Below are 20,566 nucleotides of genomic sequence, written 5' to 3'. Positions count from 1 at the left end.
TATATTTGAGACGGTTGGTTTTCCTGTCATTCTTTTTCAGGGATTCTATCTCATTTATCCATACCTTGAGATACAGCCCCTTGGCACTGAGCATTGTGGGGATGGGATGTGAAACTTATATTAGATTCCCTACCTTAAGTGGGCCCTCGGCTTTGTCTGCTGTGTCCCTGGGAAATCTGAAAGTAAAAGCTCAAGTTCATGTGGTTTAGTCTGTGCTGTGAAGGTGTGGAAAGCAACCTATAATCACTTTGTTTTTCTTTCTGGGTACTTGCCTTCACTCATTTTTTTTGGTCTGAGGACTGCTTACATGTCTGTCATGGATATGTTAAAAATAGCTGGATATCTTGACTGTTGATAGTGGGAGAGAAATCCAGGTACCTGGCCCAGCATATATCATCATCTGCTATATGGAAAAGTGTACTTTTCTTAGTTTGGCTTTTTGCTCTTTTCCTTTATAATTTGGGAGATAAGGGCATTATTACAGACTTCGAACTGGAAGGCCTGGTATAAAAAGTATGGAGAAAAGAAATGATATTCCAAGTGTAGAGCTGGCAAAAATGGGGCATATTCCTGTGGTAGTGAAAGGGCCCTCATAGAGATAAGTGTTGGGATAAGGTTAACATAGTTGGTGCCTTCTCACCTGAAGGTTGGGGCCCTTTTCTAAGCTCCTGTGGCTGTGGCAGAATTCAGTTCCTTTGAATTGGTTGTTGGACTAAGGTCTGTTTTCCTTGCTGACTATTAGTTGGTGACTGCTCTCAGCTCCTAGAGGTCACATTCTTTTCCATGTGGCCCTTGCATCTTCAAAGCCAACAATAGAGCTTCTCCTTTGTGTCAAATCTTTCTCATCCCGTAGTAATCTGGGTCCAATTACAAGACAGAAACCACACAGTATGTTAAACAGGAGAAGTTTAACATGATTCCTGTTCACTACAAAGAAAGATAGGAGATACTGTAAGATAGGAGGAAATTCTGTGTGGTTATCTAGGGCTGAGGGAGAGTATCCAAGGAAAGACAAACTTGGAAGGGAATCAGGCCTTGTTGGAGAAACTGTGGTTCCGCCCACTAGATAGCAGAGAATTTCATTGGTTCGGCCAGGCTGGAGTGGGTCTGGAGTTGGTGGGCAAACAGTAGGCCACCCTCGGAAGTACGGGCAAGAGAGCGGGCAGGCTGTGGCGTGGGTGCGATTCCCTGTGTCAGTGCGAGTGGGAGGCCTGTAGAGCATCCAGGCCATACAAGGGCTCTGGTTTCCCTGTCAGGAGGACTGCAGAAAGGTTCTTTCCAGACTGAGACTGCCAGCTCAAAGCATGACTGTATTCCAGCCCCGAGTCTCTGCAGGCTCCACGGAATAGGCACACACCAATTCCATCGTCTTCCAGCCCACGCCCGCCGTGTCCCTCCAGCTCCCTCTACTGAGAAAGTTGAATGTTGTGTTCACTGTAAAGGAGAAAAAGGAATTCAGTTGCTTATTCCAGAACATATATTAAAGGCTGTGTTCAGAGCTGATTGGCGTTAAATGCTTAAGTGATACACACTCATAAGGTCTTTCATCAGGGAGAGCCCCCCATCTCTTTTAAGAGTTCACCCGATTAGGTCAGGTCCACTCAGGGTAATTTTCCTTAAAGCCAGCAGTACAGTCTAACACAGTCTAATCTTGGGAGATTGTCCCATCATACTCACTGTCCTGGGGTTAGACAGGGTTTGTATACGAGGGGATGGGAATCTTGGGGGAATATCTTAGAATTCTGCCAATCACAGAGGGCTGGGGGTGGAGAGGGGGTGGAGATGAAATGACTCATTGTTACATGAGAAACTCCTTTGTAAAGTAAATAGGTTGTATTTCAGTCTCTGGGTGCGTCAGAGAAGAAGGAATAACTAGTATTTATTGAACATCAGTTGTCAGCTAGTTTCATGTATTACCTGTTTAATTCTTAACATCTTGAAACAGAGGTTATTGTCTTCCTTTTACAAGAGGGAAAGCTGAGGCTCAGTTTATAAGGTCACTTGCCTGGAGTCACTCCACTAATATTCGGGTAGCTGGAATTAAAATGCATTCTTGTCTAATATTGCATCTCATATTTTTTTTCCTGCCTCTCTTACAATAATAACAAAAGCTTTCATTTTTAAAATTTAATTCATTTAAACTAAAACAAAAATACACAATTTATTCATCTCACCCATCCATTACATCCCACCTCTGGCAACCACCAATCTGTTTTCTGTTACCTATGAGCTTGTTTTTTTAGATAAAAAAACATATAAGAGAGATCATACAGTATTTATCTTTCTCTGACTTACTTCACTTAGCATAATGCCCATTCATGTCCCAACTAGCAAGATCCACATTCTTTTTTATAGCTGAATAATATTCCATTGTATATATTTACTATAATCTCTTTATTAATCCATCCATTCATCCATTGATAAAGCCTGTATTTTTTAATCATATCTAGTAACATTGTTGCCCTTGAAAGAATTGGTGTTGTTTGATTAGGGTGAAGGGATATGACTGAGGTCATCTCAGTGGAGATAAGGCAAGTTGCTCTCCTACATCTCTGCTCTTTCTTCAGGAGCCCACTGATAGAGGTTATTCCTATCCTGGTCCTCGCTGCAGGGGCAGTGGATCAGAAGAGAAGTCCTAGCTGGACTTAACCCATTCCAACAGGGAAGCCTAGCAGTTACGCACTTGATCTGTGCATCAGGAAGAAGTAACCATTCCTTTGTTCCCTGCTCTCATATCCAAGTGTGGAACCAAAAAAAAGAAAAAGAAAAAAAAAGTCAAGATTTGAGAGGTCTGGATATAGCCTTTTCAATGGGGAGGGCATATTTTGTGTTTGGAGAATTCTAATAAGCAAGAGCTGAGCTCATGGTAAGTGAGCAGGGAGTATTTGTAGCATGAATGCTCCCGTGCATATGGTATTTAAAGCACAATCTGCTGCTAACCTTGCCTTGTCTCTCACAAGCTCATGAGCCCCTTGAGAGTTGGCCCCTTAACCAGTTAATCTTTGCACTGGTAAGTGGTTGTGGAATTAATTAGGAGCTCCGGGGCTGCTGGATTTGTTTTGCCCTTTATATGCTGTGGGAGCAGCCTGATGTAGTGGGACTTAGGAGTTCTGGGTTCCTCTTCCAGCTTTAAATCTGATTCACTGTGAGGTATTAAGCTCACTAGCACTTAGTTTCTTCCTCATTAAAATGAGGAACATGGACTTGACCTCTGGTCCCTTCTAGCCCTGCAGTTCTTTGAAATATGTTACCACACCATAGCTGCCTCAATAGTTTGAATAACTTCAGATGGTTGGTTATTCGGCTGGCCTTCAGGTTATGGAGACATGTGGAACAGTTTGGGCAAGTGTGAAGGGTACACTTAGTTCTCTTTCCTTGGACACATGAAGTAATAGATTCACTGGAATAGGATCGCTTCCTCCACCCACTTCCATCAATTCAGAGTGGATTTTTTTTCTCCTTCCAGTTTTCCACCGTGTTTATCAGCTTTAAAGGGAAATTTTAAGTCAGGCGGTAGTCAGAAGGGTAGGCAGAGAGTTCAGCTGGTGAGAGGGGGAAAATTCCTCCATGAAATTACAAGTGAACTGACCTGGGCTTTTTCCCAAGGAATTTTCGTGAACTGTTGTCTGTTGGTTTGGTTTGGTTTTGAAGTGAGATGTTTTGCTTGATTTGAAACATTAAAGAGTAGTATGTAAAATTCAATTTTAGAAAGTTTCTGAATCCTGATCGGAACAAGCAAAGTGGTCTTTGTTCTTGATTTAGGATATTTTTTTATTTACCTCAGGTAACAGAGGTTTATGATGGACTTCATCAACAATCAGCAGATGTATTCTTTGTTTTCTTTACTCCCGACAGATTAGGTTTAGCTAAATGGATGCCTTCTGAACTGTTGTCCGTGAAAAAATATTTCAGAAGATAACTTTTGTAGGGGGAATGTTAGTCTCAACTGATTGCTGGTTCAGGAGCTCCTACCTCTTACTTAGTATTATGACCACAGGCCAGCCATTCAACCTGTCCCTGCCTCGGTTTCCTTAATTGTATTGTGGGAGAATTAAAAGAAGGATTATATGTGAAGGATAGCATCTGTATTTTTTAAAGCTCCCTGGGTGTTTATAATGAACAACCAGGATTGAGAAGCCCTGCTATACAACATGATACAAAGTGCTGGAGATGGTGCTTTTATCCCATTCTGTACATTTTTCAATGAAAAAAAAAAAGATCAGTTTAGGTTCTAGCATAATTTTTATCTAGTACTTGTAAGCGTTGGCCAGTTATTTCAGTCTCTTACGAAAGGATGAACGACTGTTTTTACAGTCAGCCTCTATTGCCTGCTGGGATTGGGGAAGTCCTGGGTCTGTGTGGAATTTTCCATGACTCTTAGCTCCACACCATTAGTGTTCACTGCAGTCACAGAGCTTTTCGGTGTGTCTGCCTGTGCTATCCTCTTTCTTTGTTTCACAGTGTCAGATAGATGTGACCTCAACTACAAGTCTCGGTATTCTGTTTGTGTTTAATATTCTCGTTCTGAGGTCAGATCAGAGCATCTCATCTGAATTAGCTTTTGGTTTATAAAGTGAATCAGCCCAGGGTATCTGTTTTGGCCTGATTTCCTCAGGTGTCATGTTTCCTGTCACAAAACCACCTTCTCTGGGGTGGGGCGGATAGGTTTGTTTCTGTAAGTGCAAGCCTCGGGCAGGGTACTGGCAGGTTCTCCAGCAGTCTGGTCATTGGTGATCAGAATCGGCTTTTGATCCTTTGACTGGAAGAGTTCTAAAGATGACAGCAACTGGAAGAAAAGAGATGTAACCGGGCAACAGCCTGGCTAGGTTTGGCTGGTTCCCCTCATATAAGGGAATTTAAAGTGCTAAAATTTCAGGAGACTCCTGTAGCAATTCTCTCTCCCTTTTCCTTGGAAAGCAGTGGTGCAGAGAGGATAGCTGCATCAGATTATATTACTAAAGTCTCCTCTCCCTGATCAGTCGATGGAGGCTGGGCTTGTTTACCATACCCTCCCCCTGCAAAATGAGATACGTTCTCCAATCACTTCATATATATTACAGAGGAATGAAAGTCAACGTGTATTCTGCTTTATTCTGGTCTCTGCTCAAATGTTACCTCCTTGGAGAGGCCTTCCCTGACTACCGTCATCACTCTCTAGTCCTTCATCCTACTTCATTTCCTTCCTGACATTACGTTATGTTAGCTTTGTGAAGGTAGTGACACTTCATTTTCTCCTCTGTATCACTGGGGCCTGGAACCTAGTAGGTGTTCATTAAATATTTGTTTAATAAGTAAGACATGGGGTGGTTTGAATAGTGAGATATTTTTGTATTATCCTCCTTTTGTCTTAGCTCAGTGATTCTCAAGTTTCACTGGATATAAGTATCCCTGGATCAGACATAAAACCATTTATTGAGGGGACGCCTGGGTGGCTCAGTTGGTTGAGCAGCTGCCTTCGGCTCAGGTCATGATCCCAGCATCCTGGGATCGAGTCCCACATCGGGTTCCTTGCTCGGTGGGGAGCCTGCTTCTCCCTCTGCCTCTGCCTTCCATTCTGTCTGCCTGTGCTCGCTCTCTCTCCCTCTCTCTAAGCAATAAATAAAATCGTTTAAAAAATTTAAAAAAAAAACATTTATTCAGAACTTTGCAAGTTGTAGAAGAAAATTTTAAAGGCAATTTGTGTACCTTCTTCACTTTTAACCTTGAGGTAGTATGTAACACCACTGTACTTCCTCCATAATGAATCTGTATAGTACAGAGGAATGCGTTGTTGCTTGGATTCTCAAGTAAGCTGGGGGAATTAAATACCCATTTGGTTCAGCTCCACTGGGGCCAAAAGATGTGTTACATATTTTAGTGGTGATGGTGATTAGAGAAGGGGAGCTCAAGTGTTATAGCCTCATTGAAAGATGGTGGGCTGAAATTTAACCTTGGCTCTCTCAGTAAAAATGGGTGTGTCCTATCGATTGTGGGTCTTAGCATTTGGAGAATGGATAAAGTAACACCCATTCTTCCTAAGCTTGGAAGTTGTGATGATGCTAAATTGAAATTAGGTAAAGATATTCTGAGGTAGAGATGTTAGTGGAATGCGGGAAACCTTGGCTATGTGGAATTAAGATAATGAGAGAAAAGACAACCTATGGTGAAGTCTCGCTGCTTTGTCACTGTGTCTTGAAATGAAGGCAGGGTGTGCTCTTTGAGACGTGGGGTGTAAGATGTGCTCCCACTAGTACCACATGTTTTATGAACTTAGTGTTTGGAAGGTTTGGTCTGAGCAGAAGAGATTTAAATTTTACTAAAGCATTCATTTTTATCCTAATTGAAAATGGTACTGTTCCGACATGAGTTCACCACTTTCTGTTGTTGCTTTTCCTCCCCCCCATCGTTCTTTTAGTTGGCTGATTGCAATTCTGGCCCAACTCAACCCTCTCTTTGGACCACAGTTGAAAAATGAAACCATCTGGTACCTCAAGTATCATTGGCCTTAAGGAGGAAGACCTGCTCGCCAGTGCTCCATCATTGAGGTGACTAATACCCTTGACCTTTCACATCAGTGTTGTCTGTCACTCTGGCAGCTAGAGGTTGCCTTGACTTTTCCTCAGAAAACTACAGCCATTGGGCACCTGGGTGGCTCAGTGGGTTAAGCCGCTGCCTTCGGCTCAGGTCATGATCTCAGGGTCCTGGGATCGAGTCCCGCGTCGGGCACTCTGCTCAGCGGGGAGCCTGCTTCCTCCTCTCTCTCTCTCTCTGCCTGCCTCTATGCCTACTTGTGATCTCTGTCAAATAAATAAATAAAATCTTAAAAAAAAAAAAACAGAAAAAGAAAAGAAAACTACAGCCATTTTAACACTTGGCAAGGGCAGCCGGTGAGAGTAAACATCTGAAGAACAGAAATAAATTTGGGACTTAGGCCATTCCCCTTACCAAAAGACTTATTCATAAGAGTCTTTCCAATTCTGCTGTTACCCAGCCATTTAAGTAAAGTTTGCGTGTAATCTTTAAGATGCAGGAGCATCTTACTTATATGTTATATTGTAGGATTCTTAAAGTTGCTGACAGTTTTAAATTAAGGGCATTTCTGAATGCTTTGAATAGAGTGACGGGTGCTCTTTGAAAGCTGGAGTTTAAATTGTAAGTTTTATTTGGTTCAGATCAGAGAAGTGAGGAGTGGTATAGTAGAAAGATTTATTCACTGGCCAAGAGTCAGAAAACCTGCCGTTTAGTTTGTTCCTCTTCATTATTTTGATAAATGGAAGTCAGCCCTCACTGCTTGCCTAGATCCTGGTTCCGCTTTTTTGGCAGAAGTGTTTCTTAGGTGGTACCATGAACTCGTATCAAGAGACACATGGTGTCTGACTCTCCTGTCTTCCATGATGCTACGATGATCAGTGGCTTCAGATAACAACAGCCTCGTCCCTCTGATGGCAAAGTACTCTGCCAACCTTTTATCTGGGGATTTTATCCATTGATGATCTTAGCCTGAAGTAAACATTTCTGTAGAAAGTACTAAATGGTGATTTTGTAGTTCCACTGTTACATCTACATTTGATTGGATGAGATGTTTCTATAAAGATGAATTTACCCTCATTCTAGGGCTATTCAGTAACCTTGAAATATAGATCATACATGAAAAGTAATAAACATATTTAGTTCTTTTCAGAAATTTCAGGTTAAGATGTTAGTGCCCAAGTTACTTCCAGGGTATCCAGAGAGGTTTTCTTTTCTTCCCTTTTGAATTTTAATCAGTTACATTTATTACCCTTTTAATATAGGTTGTTCTTTCTTTGGCCTGTGGAAGCCTGTCTAGACTGGCTTCTGTGTCCTTTGGTGTTAGTTTTTGGTAGTTTCCTTACTCACTGGCAACGTAAAGATGTCCCAGATGCATGTTTCCTGTCCTGAATTTGGAGTCAGCTGTTCCTCAGATTGCTTTCTAAATTTCCCACTGAAAAGATCCCTGGTTTACTAATCGGCCCTCAAGCCCAGTTGGTTCCTTTCAGTGGGAAATGGATTTAAAAACCAAGATCTGATTGATTGTCAGGTGCATCCATTTCTGCTGGGGTGTTGTTGCTTAAGCCTTTACAGTGGACAGAGCCAGGAAGTATGTTCGTCTAAGAAGAAAAAAATCATGAGTTCATGTTAGTACCTTTTTTTTTTTTTAAGGTTTTATGTATTTATTTGACAGGGCAAGAGCACAAGCAGGGAGAGTGGCAGGCAGAGGGAGAGGGAAAAGCAGGCTCCCAGCTGAGCAGAGAGCCTCATGAGGGAGCTGAAGGCAGATGCTTAACTGACTGAGCCACCCAGGTGCCCCTCATGTTAGTACTTCCAATTCCAATTTAACATTTCATGGTTTTTACTTCTTTGGTTTTATACTTGAATATCATTCACATATGCTGAAAATCTTGGCTTATAAGTAATTTACTTATTTTCATTATCCTGCAATACATACAGTTTCAAAATAACACCAGAATAGCTACTAACTCTAAGTTTATCGAGTGCAGTTTAGGATTTCTTTGTTTCTTTGTCCTTAAAACAAATAAAGAAAAAGATGTTGTTTTCGGAGGGCACTTGAAATAATTATTTCCTCTCATCATTATCAATTTGATATATAATCAAATTGTTTTATTTTGTGTTCAATTCATAGTAATTTTTTTATTTGCTACTGCTTTTGAATATGTAAAACCTATTCTAAAGTCAAAATTTTAAACAAGATACATTCAGAGAGGTCTGCCCTTCCTGTGTTTCATTTTGCCAAGATAAGCAAATATATACATACATACATAAAAATCTATATGTGTATATATATAGACATGAATATTTATATCTCCTACACACAGCTATTACAGAAGAGATATCATATTATATATGCTATTCTGTACCTTGGGTTTTTTTCACTGAAAAATACATCTTAGAGATTGCTTTTATCAGTGTATAGAGATATTCCTCAATTCTTTTTTTATAGCCATTGATGTACTTTGGGATTGTTTCTAGTCTTTTATTGTTATTGATAAAGGTACAGTATCATCCGAAATGTATGACATTTGGATTAGATTCCGTGAAAATTGAATCAGGTTTAAAGGTATAAATGCTTTTTCTAGCTATTACCACATCCCTTCTATAGAGATTATATCATTTTTACATTTCTACCAACAATATATGAGAGTGCCTGTTTCCTCACAGCCTGGATTTTTGCCAGTCTGATAGGTAAGTAATCAAGTTTGTTTTTGGTTTTGTTTTTTCCTCTTTGAGTTCTGTCTTTGCCCATAGGGTAATATATATATATATATATATATATATATATATATATATAGTATTTTCTGATTTATAAGATTTTTTTTTTAACCTGTCTTTTTTTCATCAAGTTCTCCTGTTTGTTATTCTTCCTTTTAATTACAGTGGATATTAGGTCAGGATGTTGATTGGGGTTTCAGGCAGAGAACTTCAGGCCTCAGTTGGATCTGCTTTCAGCATTGCCTTTCACTTAATTTCTCTGAGCCTCATTTCCTTCCCTTGTAATAAAAGAGAATTGGGCCCTTTGGGTCCGAGGAACAGTGTGTGTGTGGATCTGAAGGTTCCATTTGTCCATATTCAATCTCAAGTTAACGTGATTGACAAATTCCTTGTTTGCATTCTGGTTCCCAGTACAAACCAGGGCTGCTCGAAACCCTTGTATTAAATTGTTCCTTTACAAGCAGATGCCAGGAGGCAGAAGAGCATAACCAGGAGGACCCTGACTAGGAACGTCCTGTCACATTTATTCTGCATTTGAGGTCGTGATTATGGTAGTACCATAACTGTAGGCCTTGGAGTTATCGAATGAAGAGATCTAATCTCTGCCTAACATAGAGGCAGACAACTCCTGTGACAAGACTTTACTTTTCTTTGTGGTAAATCAAAAGGCTGAGCTGAATTCCCTTTTGAACTTTGTGCTTTGATACAACAGTGGGATGATAAAGGAGTCCAGAAACCAGATCTAGGCCTGTCTTCCCTTGGTAAGGAAAAGCTCTTGATTTTGTGCATAATAGAGGCCAGATATTGGAAAGGAGGCGGCATAGGCCAGACGTGTTATTCAGCAGCGGAAAATGAGGAACAGTCATGAAAGCTTTAGAATAATTTTGTATGGATGGAATTGAATTGATGTCAATAGCCCAGGTAAGCACCTAGCTCATCTTTTGCTACTTTAATCACTTTAATTGCCACAATTTTCTTTCATGTGTTGGTGATGATAGGCAGAGTTATAGCACATTAGGTTTATTGGCTGGAAATCTTGCGGGTACTTCTAAGAACAGCGCTCATTCCCTCTCTGCCCCTGCTAGCCTTGTCTGCCTCTCCTAGATTCCTAAGATGCTTCCAGAACCGTCACATTAAGATTGCTGTTTTTGTCACGGCCCATTTTCCTGCAGCCTTGGGGATGTGCGTTGCTAGTGTAAAACCTCCTTGGAGTGGATTTGGCTTCTGCCCCAGCAGCCTTTAAGTTAGGTGGTTTACCACATCATTGTAATACATGATGTATTGTAGATGAGTTTATATGGCTTACTCTTGTCCGAAAGGGCAGACATTCTATTTTATTACAGAGTCTCAACAGGAGAGGATAAAGTGTATTGGTAATTAGGCCTCTGGCCAGAGGGAGCTGTTTTTCTATGCATTCCAAAAATAGTTGAGTGTTCATGAGGTCCATGGTACCGAGTGGAGATTTTGGGGAAGGCATGGGCTCTGAAGAGGTTTGGGATCTGTTGAGAGGCTGAAATGAAACCGTATTTGTGAAAAGTAAATGGTGTAAGGTGTTTTGTGGTTAAAAAGTGTATCTTTTACTCTGCTCTCTCTGACCGGATATGCTGCTGCCACTTCAAACTGTCATATCTGTTTCAATTCCTGAGGTTACAGATTTTGCTGTCACTTAGAGTCAGAACCTGTTCAATCACCTCTTTCTCCTCTTCCTTGAATCCAGTGGATCCTCTTAATGGCTGTTACGTCTGCTCCTCCTCCCTGTTCCTCCTTTGGGCACCCAAAGTTCTAAGCCAGATCATTGTGGCTCTGGGTTATAACAGTGGCTCTTCATCAGGCCCCCCTTTCTGCAGTCACCATGTCTACAAAACACCACCTTATTTGTCTTCTTGATGCAGCACTTCCTGAAAGAGACCATTGCTTGCCCCAGAAGCTTTCGGTAGTTCTCTATAGGCTGCTATGGGGTTGTTATTTTTGTTTTCAAACTTGAAGTCCCTGAGTTTGTGGGTCCTGACCCTTGGGATGTTCTGTAACATGTAGGAAGCACAGCTTTTGTTGGGTTCGCCAAAGTCCCCGTGAGCCACAGAAGGTAAGAACTACTAACCTGCAGGTTATGTCCAGCTTCCTAAGTTGGCGGTCAAGTCCTTCCTAGTTGTCTTCAAACCACTTTTGCAGCCTTTCTTTGACTACTTTGCTCAGAGACCTATTAGTTCCAGCCCTGCCATTTCCATGTTCTTGACCTAATGAATTTTGCTTAGCCTTTCCTGTCTCTCGCTGCCCTATTAATTTAGAAGGCAGATAAGTAAACACACTCTTCTGCAAACATTCTCTTTGCTCTGCAGACCTTCTCTTTGCTCTCTCGCCTTCATTCACCCATTCTGTCAATTCTTTCTGACGTTTTTTCTGAGTGTGCAGCTTGCAAATTCTTGTACTTTCTTTACTGGCCTCTTGTTTCAAAGTGATTTCCTTTCTTCGTAGATGTATTTAGCTCTCCAGTTTTGGCTTTCATTTTGTGCATTGCCTTGACTTGTTAAATACACAGACCTTTCATTTGCTTAAATGTTTCTTGTAGTTAATCTATAATAAACATGTATCTTACACAGAATTATAAAGAAGGAATTGTTTTGTGAATTTATCTAAAATGTAAAAATACAGATAAAAATGAAACCTTTTTTTTGATTAAAAAAATATATTCACTCATCCTCCCCTGAACAGATTTGCCCGTTCTGCCCTTAATATTTTTATGTTGTCTTCATTCTCCCATTGTATCCGAAAGTAGCCTTAACGATTTCCTTATTTTATAAAATGAGAACATGGACCCTTTGGTTGAGTTCCTCTTCACCCACCCCCAAACGGCTATTTCATGTCGAGAGAGACAGTTAGAATATGAGCTTCTTTAATTCACTCCCACATCAAACTACAGGTCCATGCCATTTAACATAACACTGACTCACATTTATCTCAAACTGGTATCACTGAGCTTAAGTGAAAATTTTTCTGATTCTTTGTGGTTTTCCAAAGGTGAAGACTTAGTTTTCCTTTCTGTGTCCAAAGAGGTCTAAACTATGAGGAGGTCTGATCTGTGTGTATCATAAAAAAATTAACACAAAAAACATCTGTATTCACAGCTTCAGTATTCTCAAGTTAGATTTATCATCTGCCTGGAACTGAGGTCTGTGCAGATGGATGGTTCTGCTGGCCTAAGGAGAAGAAAAGGAAATGATCATTAGATTAAAGGTTTTATGAGCCCATGAGGCCACAAGAAACCAGTAGCTCTGGTAATTGCCCCTCCCTGGCCCAGTGTAGTTATTTTCTTAGTACACTGTAAAAACAGTTTTCTGATTGTATCTCGAATCGAATGTATTTTAGTGGGTCCAGTAGTCTGGTGCTTTCCATATTGAGGGTGATTGGACTGCCCGAGCTGGTTCCAGTAAGACTTACCACCCGTCTTGTGTTTGTTTTGGGGCATTATGGACCCCAGGCCTTGGCAAACCCACCATTTTACGACACTGCCCTGTGGATTTCCCGGTTGTGCTGATTGGGAAAAACTCAAAGGCCCATCGGATCTCCTGCGTACTATTTGACCTTCAGTCTTGTCAGACATGCCTGCCTATAAACCATATCTCTTCCCAGTTTAAGTAGCTCCTTGCCCACCTGCACCTAACCCTCAACATTCTGGCAAATTGTGTGTCATAAACACCTTGTCATTGTTGTCTTTTTTGTTTGTTTGTTTTAGATTTTATTTATTTGAGAGAGAGAGCATGAGCAATAGGGAAGGGGCAGAGGGAGAAGCAGACTCCCCGCTGAGCAGGGAACCTGATGCAGGGCTCCATCTGAGTGCCCCAGGATCATGACCCAAGCTAAAGGCAGACACTTAACCTACTGAGCCACCCAGGAGCTGTGTAACCGGCTTGTTTTCTTTTCTGCCAACTCAGGTTTTGTGTAGAAATTTTTTTGAAAGCCACTGTTTACTGGATTTTTATATTCTCTTTATTGGCTTTTAATTTTGAAAGTAGCATATGTGGCTTTGTTTATAGTCCTTTATTTTTTCTTTTTAAAAGATTTATTTATTTATTTATTTATTATTTGACAGCTAGAGAGAGCACAAGCGGGGGGCGTGGCAGGAAAAGCGAGAAGGAGAAGCAAACTCCCTGCTGAGCTTGGAGCCTGATGTAGGGCTGGATCCCAGGACCCTGGGATTATGGCCTGAGCCAAAGGCTGACGCTTAACTGACTGTGAACCACCCAGGCACCCCATCCAGTTCTTTAAAATGAGTTTTATATAAAGAAGTCTATGCGACCAGTGCTGTCAGTTTGATGTGTGAAGATTCCTATTTTCAATGTTTCCTAGCTGTAAGAGGATAGGGGCAAATACAGATTCTTGAAGTGAACTCAGTAGGTTCCAGTAGGATCAGTCTGAGTCCACTCCCTCCTTTCCATAACACAAACTGTGACTCACGATTCTCCGTTCAGTAATGTCTTTGGTAATCAGACCTGTTGTCACAGCCCTGCAACACCTGCCCAAACTGAGACATACTTGAGCTCACTTTTCAGTCAAGTATTTATTGACCACCTATATATATATTTAAATTATTGGCCTGATTGACTTTCCTTGATGTTACTAACCTTTTGCCCTCTTAAAGGATGGCATCAGGATCAGTTACTAGAACGGCTTTGTTTTGCAGGTCACGAAGAGAATTCCTCTAGATGCAAAGTCAACTCCAAACCCAGACCACCTTTGACTCGCCTCTTTCGGCCATCAGCTGCCTTAAATACTCACACCACATTTGAATATCTTACTCTACAATGCAGTATTTTTTCCTGTTACCTTTTTTACATTTCGACAAATTATGTGCCTACTTAAACCTAAACTGTGCTGACTCTCTACAGCGTTCATGCACTCTTCTGAGCTAGAAGGTGCTGTTCTTCTGGGAAATACATTGCTTTCTCCTGGGAACCTGTGAATTTGAAGATGACTCCTGCATGGTCACAGCAAGGGACTCAGCGAAGTGTTTAACTGTCACAAGATAGGATCCAGTGGGGCAGTCAGTAGGAAAGCAGAGAGCATGTTCAGAGGCAATATTTGTTCTAACAGAAGTATACCAAAGTATATTTTCAGGATGACTTTCTTATTTCTGCCATCTACTGGAATAAATTATTTTTCTGCCTTCTGTGGAAATCTGGTTTTGGTGTTTATTAAGTTCATTTTTGTAAGCTTTTATCTCTTGATGCCTTTTTTTAAAAAATGATTTTGTTGTTCAAACTGAGGTTGGAAATATAAACCTGGTCATGTAGTCTGATATACCTGAAGAGACTGGTGAGTGCTTTTCTTAGTCATTAGTAATCATTTGAGTGCTTGCTGTAGCCAAGGCACTGGAGGAATCAAAGGTGTGGGAGTTGTGGTCCCTGCAAGTTCAAGAGCTGATACACAATCTGGAGAGGTAAGGTTGGTCTACATTGACCTGTAATCTGAGGCCGTGCTAGCCTGTTGTCCATAAAACAGTGGTTATGATGGTGAACAGTGAAAGGGTCCGTATCCAGCAGAGGCACAGGTGGAAGTGGCCTTCCAGGTACCATCACACCCTCATAGATAGGACTGGAGAAATCAGGATGGATTAAAAAGCCTGGGATGGGGCAGTAATTCTGTGTTTTTGTAGCAGCCATCTGAATAATTCACTAATTTGGGGACTTTATTAGCTTTAAGAAATTAAAAATTTAAATGGGTCTAAATTTTCACCAGCCCATGGCTTTTTGACTGCCGGCCAAGCCAAGAATGGATTTCCTGTTTTGCAGTTTGTGCTTTTCTATTCCTCCCAAACGGTCTGAACGCGTTGCTTTGCTGTTCTTGTAACAGAAGAGTTTCAAGTTGAGATGGCTGTCCTGCTTTCATTTCTTTCTTTTCATTCTTTACTTTGATTTTGAACTTCAAATTTTGAGAGGCAACTCTATACTTTACATTTCCAGCAAAAGGGTTTCTTTAGCTAATTTCATGGAATCCATCAAACACTGAAGATCTGGCACTGGAGGGACATTAGTGGCAAACACGAGCTAACCCCGTAGTTTCTAGATAAGGAATCTGAGCCCAGAGAGAGAGATTGCGTTCCTAGTTCAGTGCAGCTGGTCAGATGCAGACCAGGGAGTGGGATCCATGTTTCTTAATTTCCCCGCTAGAGCCCTTCTTACTTGCTACCTGCCTTTCCCAAACTTGCAGCCAACTTTGGCTTTCAGGTTTTAGGGAAGACTTCTGCCAGGCTGTCGCCCTTCAAAGCAGTTCACTTGACATTATTATTTGTCATTGAAGAAAGCAATGCTGGTGGTTACTATGGGTACAGAAAAGGATGCTGCAGTTTCTGAACCCTCACCATGGGGGAAGTGTGACTCCATTGCAACTATCTATTCAGATTCTTCAAGTCTGGTCCTGCCTTCCATTATCACTGGCGGTCAGCCTAAAGCCTTCCAATGCCACTAGACTGCTTTCTGGCGTTGCACCATGGTTTTGAAGCTGAGCCTTGTGATGTCTCTAATGTAACAGCGCTTCCTTTGAGTGTTGCTTTCGCCTGTCTTGAGTTCAGCATATGGCATTAGCTGATAGGGAATCTGCATTGTTTCAGCACTGTGGGGCTTAGCTGTGGCGTGCCTGTGGCAGTGATGGAAGCCAGTGTTCCTGATCGTGGTTTGGCACAGTTCCAATTTAATGGCATAGTTGAAAGCTGGGGTCATGACCCTAGCTGATCTGAGTCCCTGAGTCCTGCCTTACTCTGTCACTTTGTATTGATCCATTTTTGTACTTCCCATTTGCTCTCAATTAGACATTTTGGGAAGTCAACTGGATTACATTGGTTTTTTGCATTTGGACTTGCCACTTGGTGGGATCCAGTTCCTACAGACACAAGTCAGGAAGATCAGTGTGTTGGCTGCATTAGTAACAGTGAGAAACACAAGGATGTGAGCACTGAAGGGGCTGATTCTGTGCCAGGAAGGTTTGATCGTCCCCCAGAGGGGGACCTGCTCAGTAAGCCTTCTAGAGAAGTAAAAGGCCCTAATTGCAGCTCAGGCCTGAACATGGAGGTTTCTCTCTAAACCCTAGTGGGACCTACAGCTAGTGAGGACTCTAATGGCCTCAGCATAAAGCCTATGAAGAAAAAAGCTCATTTCCTAGCCAAGTTGGAGATCAAAGACTTCGCAGAAAGATTGATCACAAGCCCCTAACAGCCAGGTACTGTGACTGTCACCACCTAGCTTTATGGCTATTGAAATGAGGGAATGAGGAGATCAACTCATTTTTTGTGAGGGGAAATTTGCTAAGTTCCCTTTGTCCAGGAACTCTTTTAACCCTTGGGCTTGTTTCCTCATTTATGACATTCTTAAGAATATTAAATACAAGTAATAAGTAAACTCCGTTACATGTTTTCTCCCCACCTTGTTCCTAGTAATTGACCTGTTTTGTTACATCACGGCCCATCATCTGAAAATGGATGGCTACAGAGCACATTTTGTTTGACAGTTCTCTTGCTCCAGTGATCGCTGGGACCCCAGCTTGGAAGGAGCCCCATCCAGCTCCTTAAAAGGATATTGGAAATGTCCTACTCCTCCAGAGCCTATCCGGATGAGCGCAGTGTGGACTCTGGCATGATCATTAGGCTAGGAGAGGCTGCAGGTTTGCAGTCTCGCTCTGTCTCTTGCAGGCATATTAACTTTGAGAAAATCATTTAATTTCTGAGCTTCAGTTTTTTTTTAATCTACAAAGTAGGGATAACACCTGCCTTTTCTGCTATACAAGCTTGTTACCAAGTGACATGTTGTTGGTGAAGATGATTTGTAACTTTTAATAAAACACAAAGTATTTTCCAAAGAAATGACAAAACCGCTAGGATCCCCTGATGACATTTTTTATAAAGACAGGCCCCCTAAGAGGGGCAGCCAACTGATTTTATTTATTTTTTAATTTTTTACGTACGGTTTCCCTTTTGATTAGTCATTGGTACTTGGGTTACATAATAATCAAGGACACACACCGGGCTCCAGGCCTGAGCTCTGAGCAGGGAGATGGATCTCTCAGAAACAATCCTAGTGTAAGTGTCTAGACCACATCCTTCCTGCCCTTCCAGGTTCTGTGTGAGTCCTACAAGCTCTTCTACCAGAACGTGAGTATTTCTGGCATGATTTAAGATGTAGTCTGAGGGTCATTGTTCTTTTGAACGATGTTTTTGTTGCTTTCTTTAAACATAGTATGATGTCTGTACCCTCATCACTGACCCAGCAATAGTTTATCATATCTGGCATTGCTTCGGAAGTAGTGGTTTTTAGTTGTTTTTGGTTTTTTGTTTTGTTTTGCTCATTTCTTCTGGCCAGTTTTTTTTTTAAACAATGTGTAAGTGTTAAAGTTAAGAAATGTTTTTTTTTTTTAAAGATTAGTTTGTTTTAGAGAGTGTGGGTGTGACTGGAGGGAAGGGCAGAGAGAGAGGGTCAGAGAGAGAATCTCAAGCAGACTCCCCGCGGAGTGTGTGCAGAGCCCCAGGAGGGCTGCACAGAGATCATGACCCTGAGATCATGACCTGAGCCGAAACCAAGAGCCAGTGCTCAACCCACAGAGCCACCCAAGCACTGCAAGAAATGATTTTAATTGTTGTTTGGACTCCTGGAAGATCTGTCCCTGGGCTTCATCTTCCAAAAATTTGAAGAGTTAATTGCTCCTTTGCTAACTATATTTAAATTTTATCTTAAAATATATATCTAGGCATTTAACAATGGTTTCACTGGCCCATCCTTCTATGCAAGTACTCTCTTCTGTTTGAAGAACAAATATATTTGAAATGAAGATGGGACTTGAGGCAAAAGTTAGGTATTACTTTTTTCCCTGCTCCTTTATTTCAACTTTCTCTCAAAAGTTGAGTGGATGGAATTAATTGTAGAAAATCCTTAATTTTCAAAGAAAAAAAGCACAGTATAAAATAACCACCATAAAGGATATTTATTGTAGCACAATTAATGGAAAGCAAACTTAATGCCCAACAAACGTAAGGAGATGCATAAGAAGTCACACTGCATCCAACTGAAGGAATGTCATGGTGCATTTAATTATTTATTTCTTTCTGCAACGTATGTTGAGAAATGAGATTGAAAAGATAAACATTGCCTCTGGATGGAAACTGCAAATGATTCAATTTTTCTTTTTCCTTTTTAGGATTTTCTCCAAAAAAAAGGTAATACTTGAGTAAAAAGAGCAATGATAAAAATTACTTTAATAAAAAAATAATATTCAGGGAAAAAAGACAGGATTTTAAACTTACATATATAACAAAAAGCCTAGTGAGAAATAGGCCAAAATGTTGATAATGATTATTTCTTTCACAACTTCATATATTTTCCACAGAGAGTGTGTATTACTTTTATAATCAGGGGGAAAAAGTGTTTTGAAGGGGGACCATTGTCAGAATAGTGTTAATACTTCATTCAAACACTATAACACACACTACATACACACACACAGATTTGGGTTTTTTTGTTTTTTGTTTTTAAGATTTTATTCATCTGACAGACAGAGATCACAAGAAGGCAGAGAGGCAGGCAGAGAGAGCGGGGGAAGCAGGCTCCCCGCTGAGCAGCGAGCCTGATGTGGGGCTCGATGCCAGGACCCTGAGACCATGACCTGAGCCAAAGGCAGAGGCTTTAACCCACTGAGCCACCCAGGCGCCCCTGTTGTTTTGTTTTGTTTTTTTAAGAGTAATTCAGGTATGCTTGGGTGGCTCGGTCATTGGGCATCTGCCTTCAGGTCTGGTCATGATCCCGGGACCCTGGGATCGAGTCCCCCATTGGGCTCCCTGCTCAGCAGGGAGCCTCCTCCTCCCTTTACCTCTGCTTCTCCCTCCCACTGCTGCTCCCCCTGATTGTGTTCTGTTACTCTCTGTCAAATAAATAAACAAAATCTTAAAAAAAAAAAAGTAATTCAGGGTGAGGGGAAATGAAGTCAGCTAGATTTATTAAAACACTGAAGCTATTCTGAATCAGTGAAAATCAGCAAGTTCACACAGCAGTTGTGCAGGCAGGACAGAGTACAGAGCATTCGGCTTATAAAACTCTGGCCCACTTCTGTATAGGTGCTCACAGTGTCAGCATGATGAATGAAAAGGGAGAATTGATTTTAATTCTGCCCACATAGAAAAGTGGAAGCCTGGGTTATTAATGTTCTGGGGTCTCACATGGGTTAGAATAAGCCCCACTGTTCTTTCCCTCCCAACTGCTCCAAGCAAGTCTTTTCATTCAGGCTGTGTCACTGCTTCAGTTAAAACCCCCTCCTTGTGAAATGCATTGGCTCTGTTTTCACCAACTCTCACCTGCTTCCCCCCACTGCCCAGCCAGCTCCAAAACAGGAATATTCTAGTGGCTAAGGGTGCTCAGTAACACACTATTACCCACATGAATCAAGGGAGGCTTTGACCTGAGTTGTTCTCAGGATTTTGACATGGTTTCTATAGTTTCTTTACACTGTCCAAAGTATGGTACTACACTGTGGGTTGCCACTCCAAAACAGAACAAGCAGAGCAGATGTTTTGTAAAAGTAGGCGATGTATTTGAGGAAGCGTGAGTTGAGAAGCTAAGTGTGACTATACCAAGCCACAAACGCTTTTCAACAACATTCAACAGGTATTTTCAGCTCTTACGCTTTTCAACAACATTCAACAGGTATTTTCAGCTCTTGTTCTCTGTCTTGATGTTAGCTGCTTGAGATCATGGGAAGCCGAAGAGACTCAGCCCTGAGCTCCTGGAGTTTAGAGTTTAGTGGGGACAGACAACTGACTCCCAGGAGCTCCTGGTGGGTGGAGCCCATGATAGCCATGATAGCTGGGGAGCAACCTTGAGCAAGGTGCCGTGCCTTGAACATACGGTGCTGGGTAAGAGCACTAGAAACACTAATGGTGGGGAAAGGCTTCTTGAAGGAAATAACCCTTAAGGGTAAACCCAGAGGATGATTAAGAGCTAGGTCAACAACTGATGAAGCTGTCATGAGAGTCTCAGAGGGAGAAGTAGCCTGGATTATGGTGATAGGAATGAAGTGGAGTTAGAGAAGAAGTGTATTGGGGGCTAGCACATATCAGTACATAAAGGGGATTGGATGGATGTTGGGAGGGAAAGAGGTTGTAAGGGACAGGAAGGAGTCAAGGACTACAAGCAGGTTCCCAGCCAGGTGGACCTTGGAGCCTTTCACTGAGATGGGGGCAGTGATGAGTTCAGCTGTGAACAAGGAGAATTTGCAGGTACCCAAGGTAGGCACGAGCAGATACCCAATGGGCCATTGTTATGTGGGTCTGGAAGTTGGGCAGGAAAACCAGGCTGGGCATGGGGGT

The 20,566-nt window shown here is 41.6% G+C and overlaps 1 protein-coding gene across 1 annotated transcript in view; it reads left to right on the top strand.

Annotated features, from left to right (window-relative positions):
• Positions 1-14,400, top strand: part of ATP6V0E1 (ATPase H+ transporting V0 subunit e1) — a 30,328-nt gene extending 15,928 nt beyond the window's left edge. The window contains exons 3-4 of the mRNA XM_004737595.3: positions 6,395-6,524; positions 13,907-14,400. Coding sequence (XP_004737652.1) covers positions 6,395-6,488 — 94 coding nt within the window. The 3' untranslated portion in view covers positions 6,489-6,524; positions 13,907-14,400. The remainder of the gene's footprint in view (positions 1-6,394; positions 6,525-13,906) is intronic.
• Positions 14,401-20,566: the final 6,166 nt, after the last annotated feature.

Source organism: Mustela putorius, unplaced genomic scaffold, assembly GCF_011764305.1.
Source record: "Mustela putorius furo isolate JIRA1106 unplaced genomic scaffold, ASM1176430v1.1 tig00000145_pilon_pilon_pilon, whole genome shotgun sequence".
NCBI classification, from domain to species: domain Eukaryota; kingdom Metazoa; phylum Chordata; class Mammalia; order Carnivora; family Mustelidae; genus Mustela; species Mustela putorius.
This window is presented reverse-complemented; position numbering and strand designations above follow the sequence as displayed.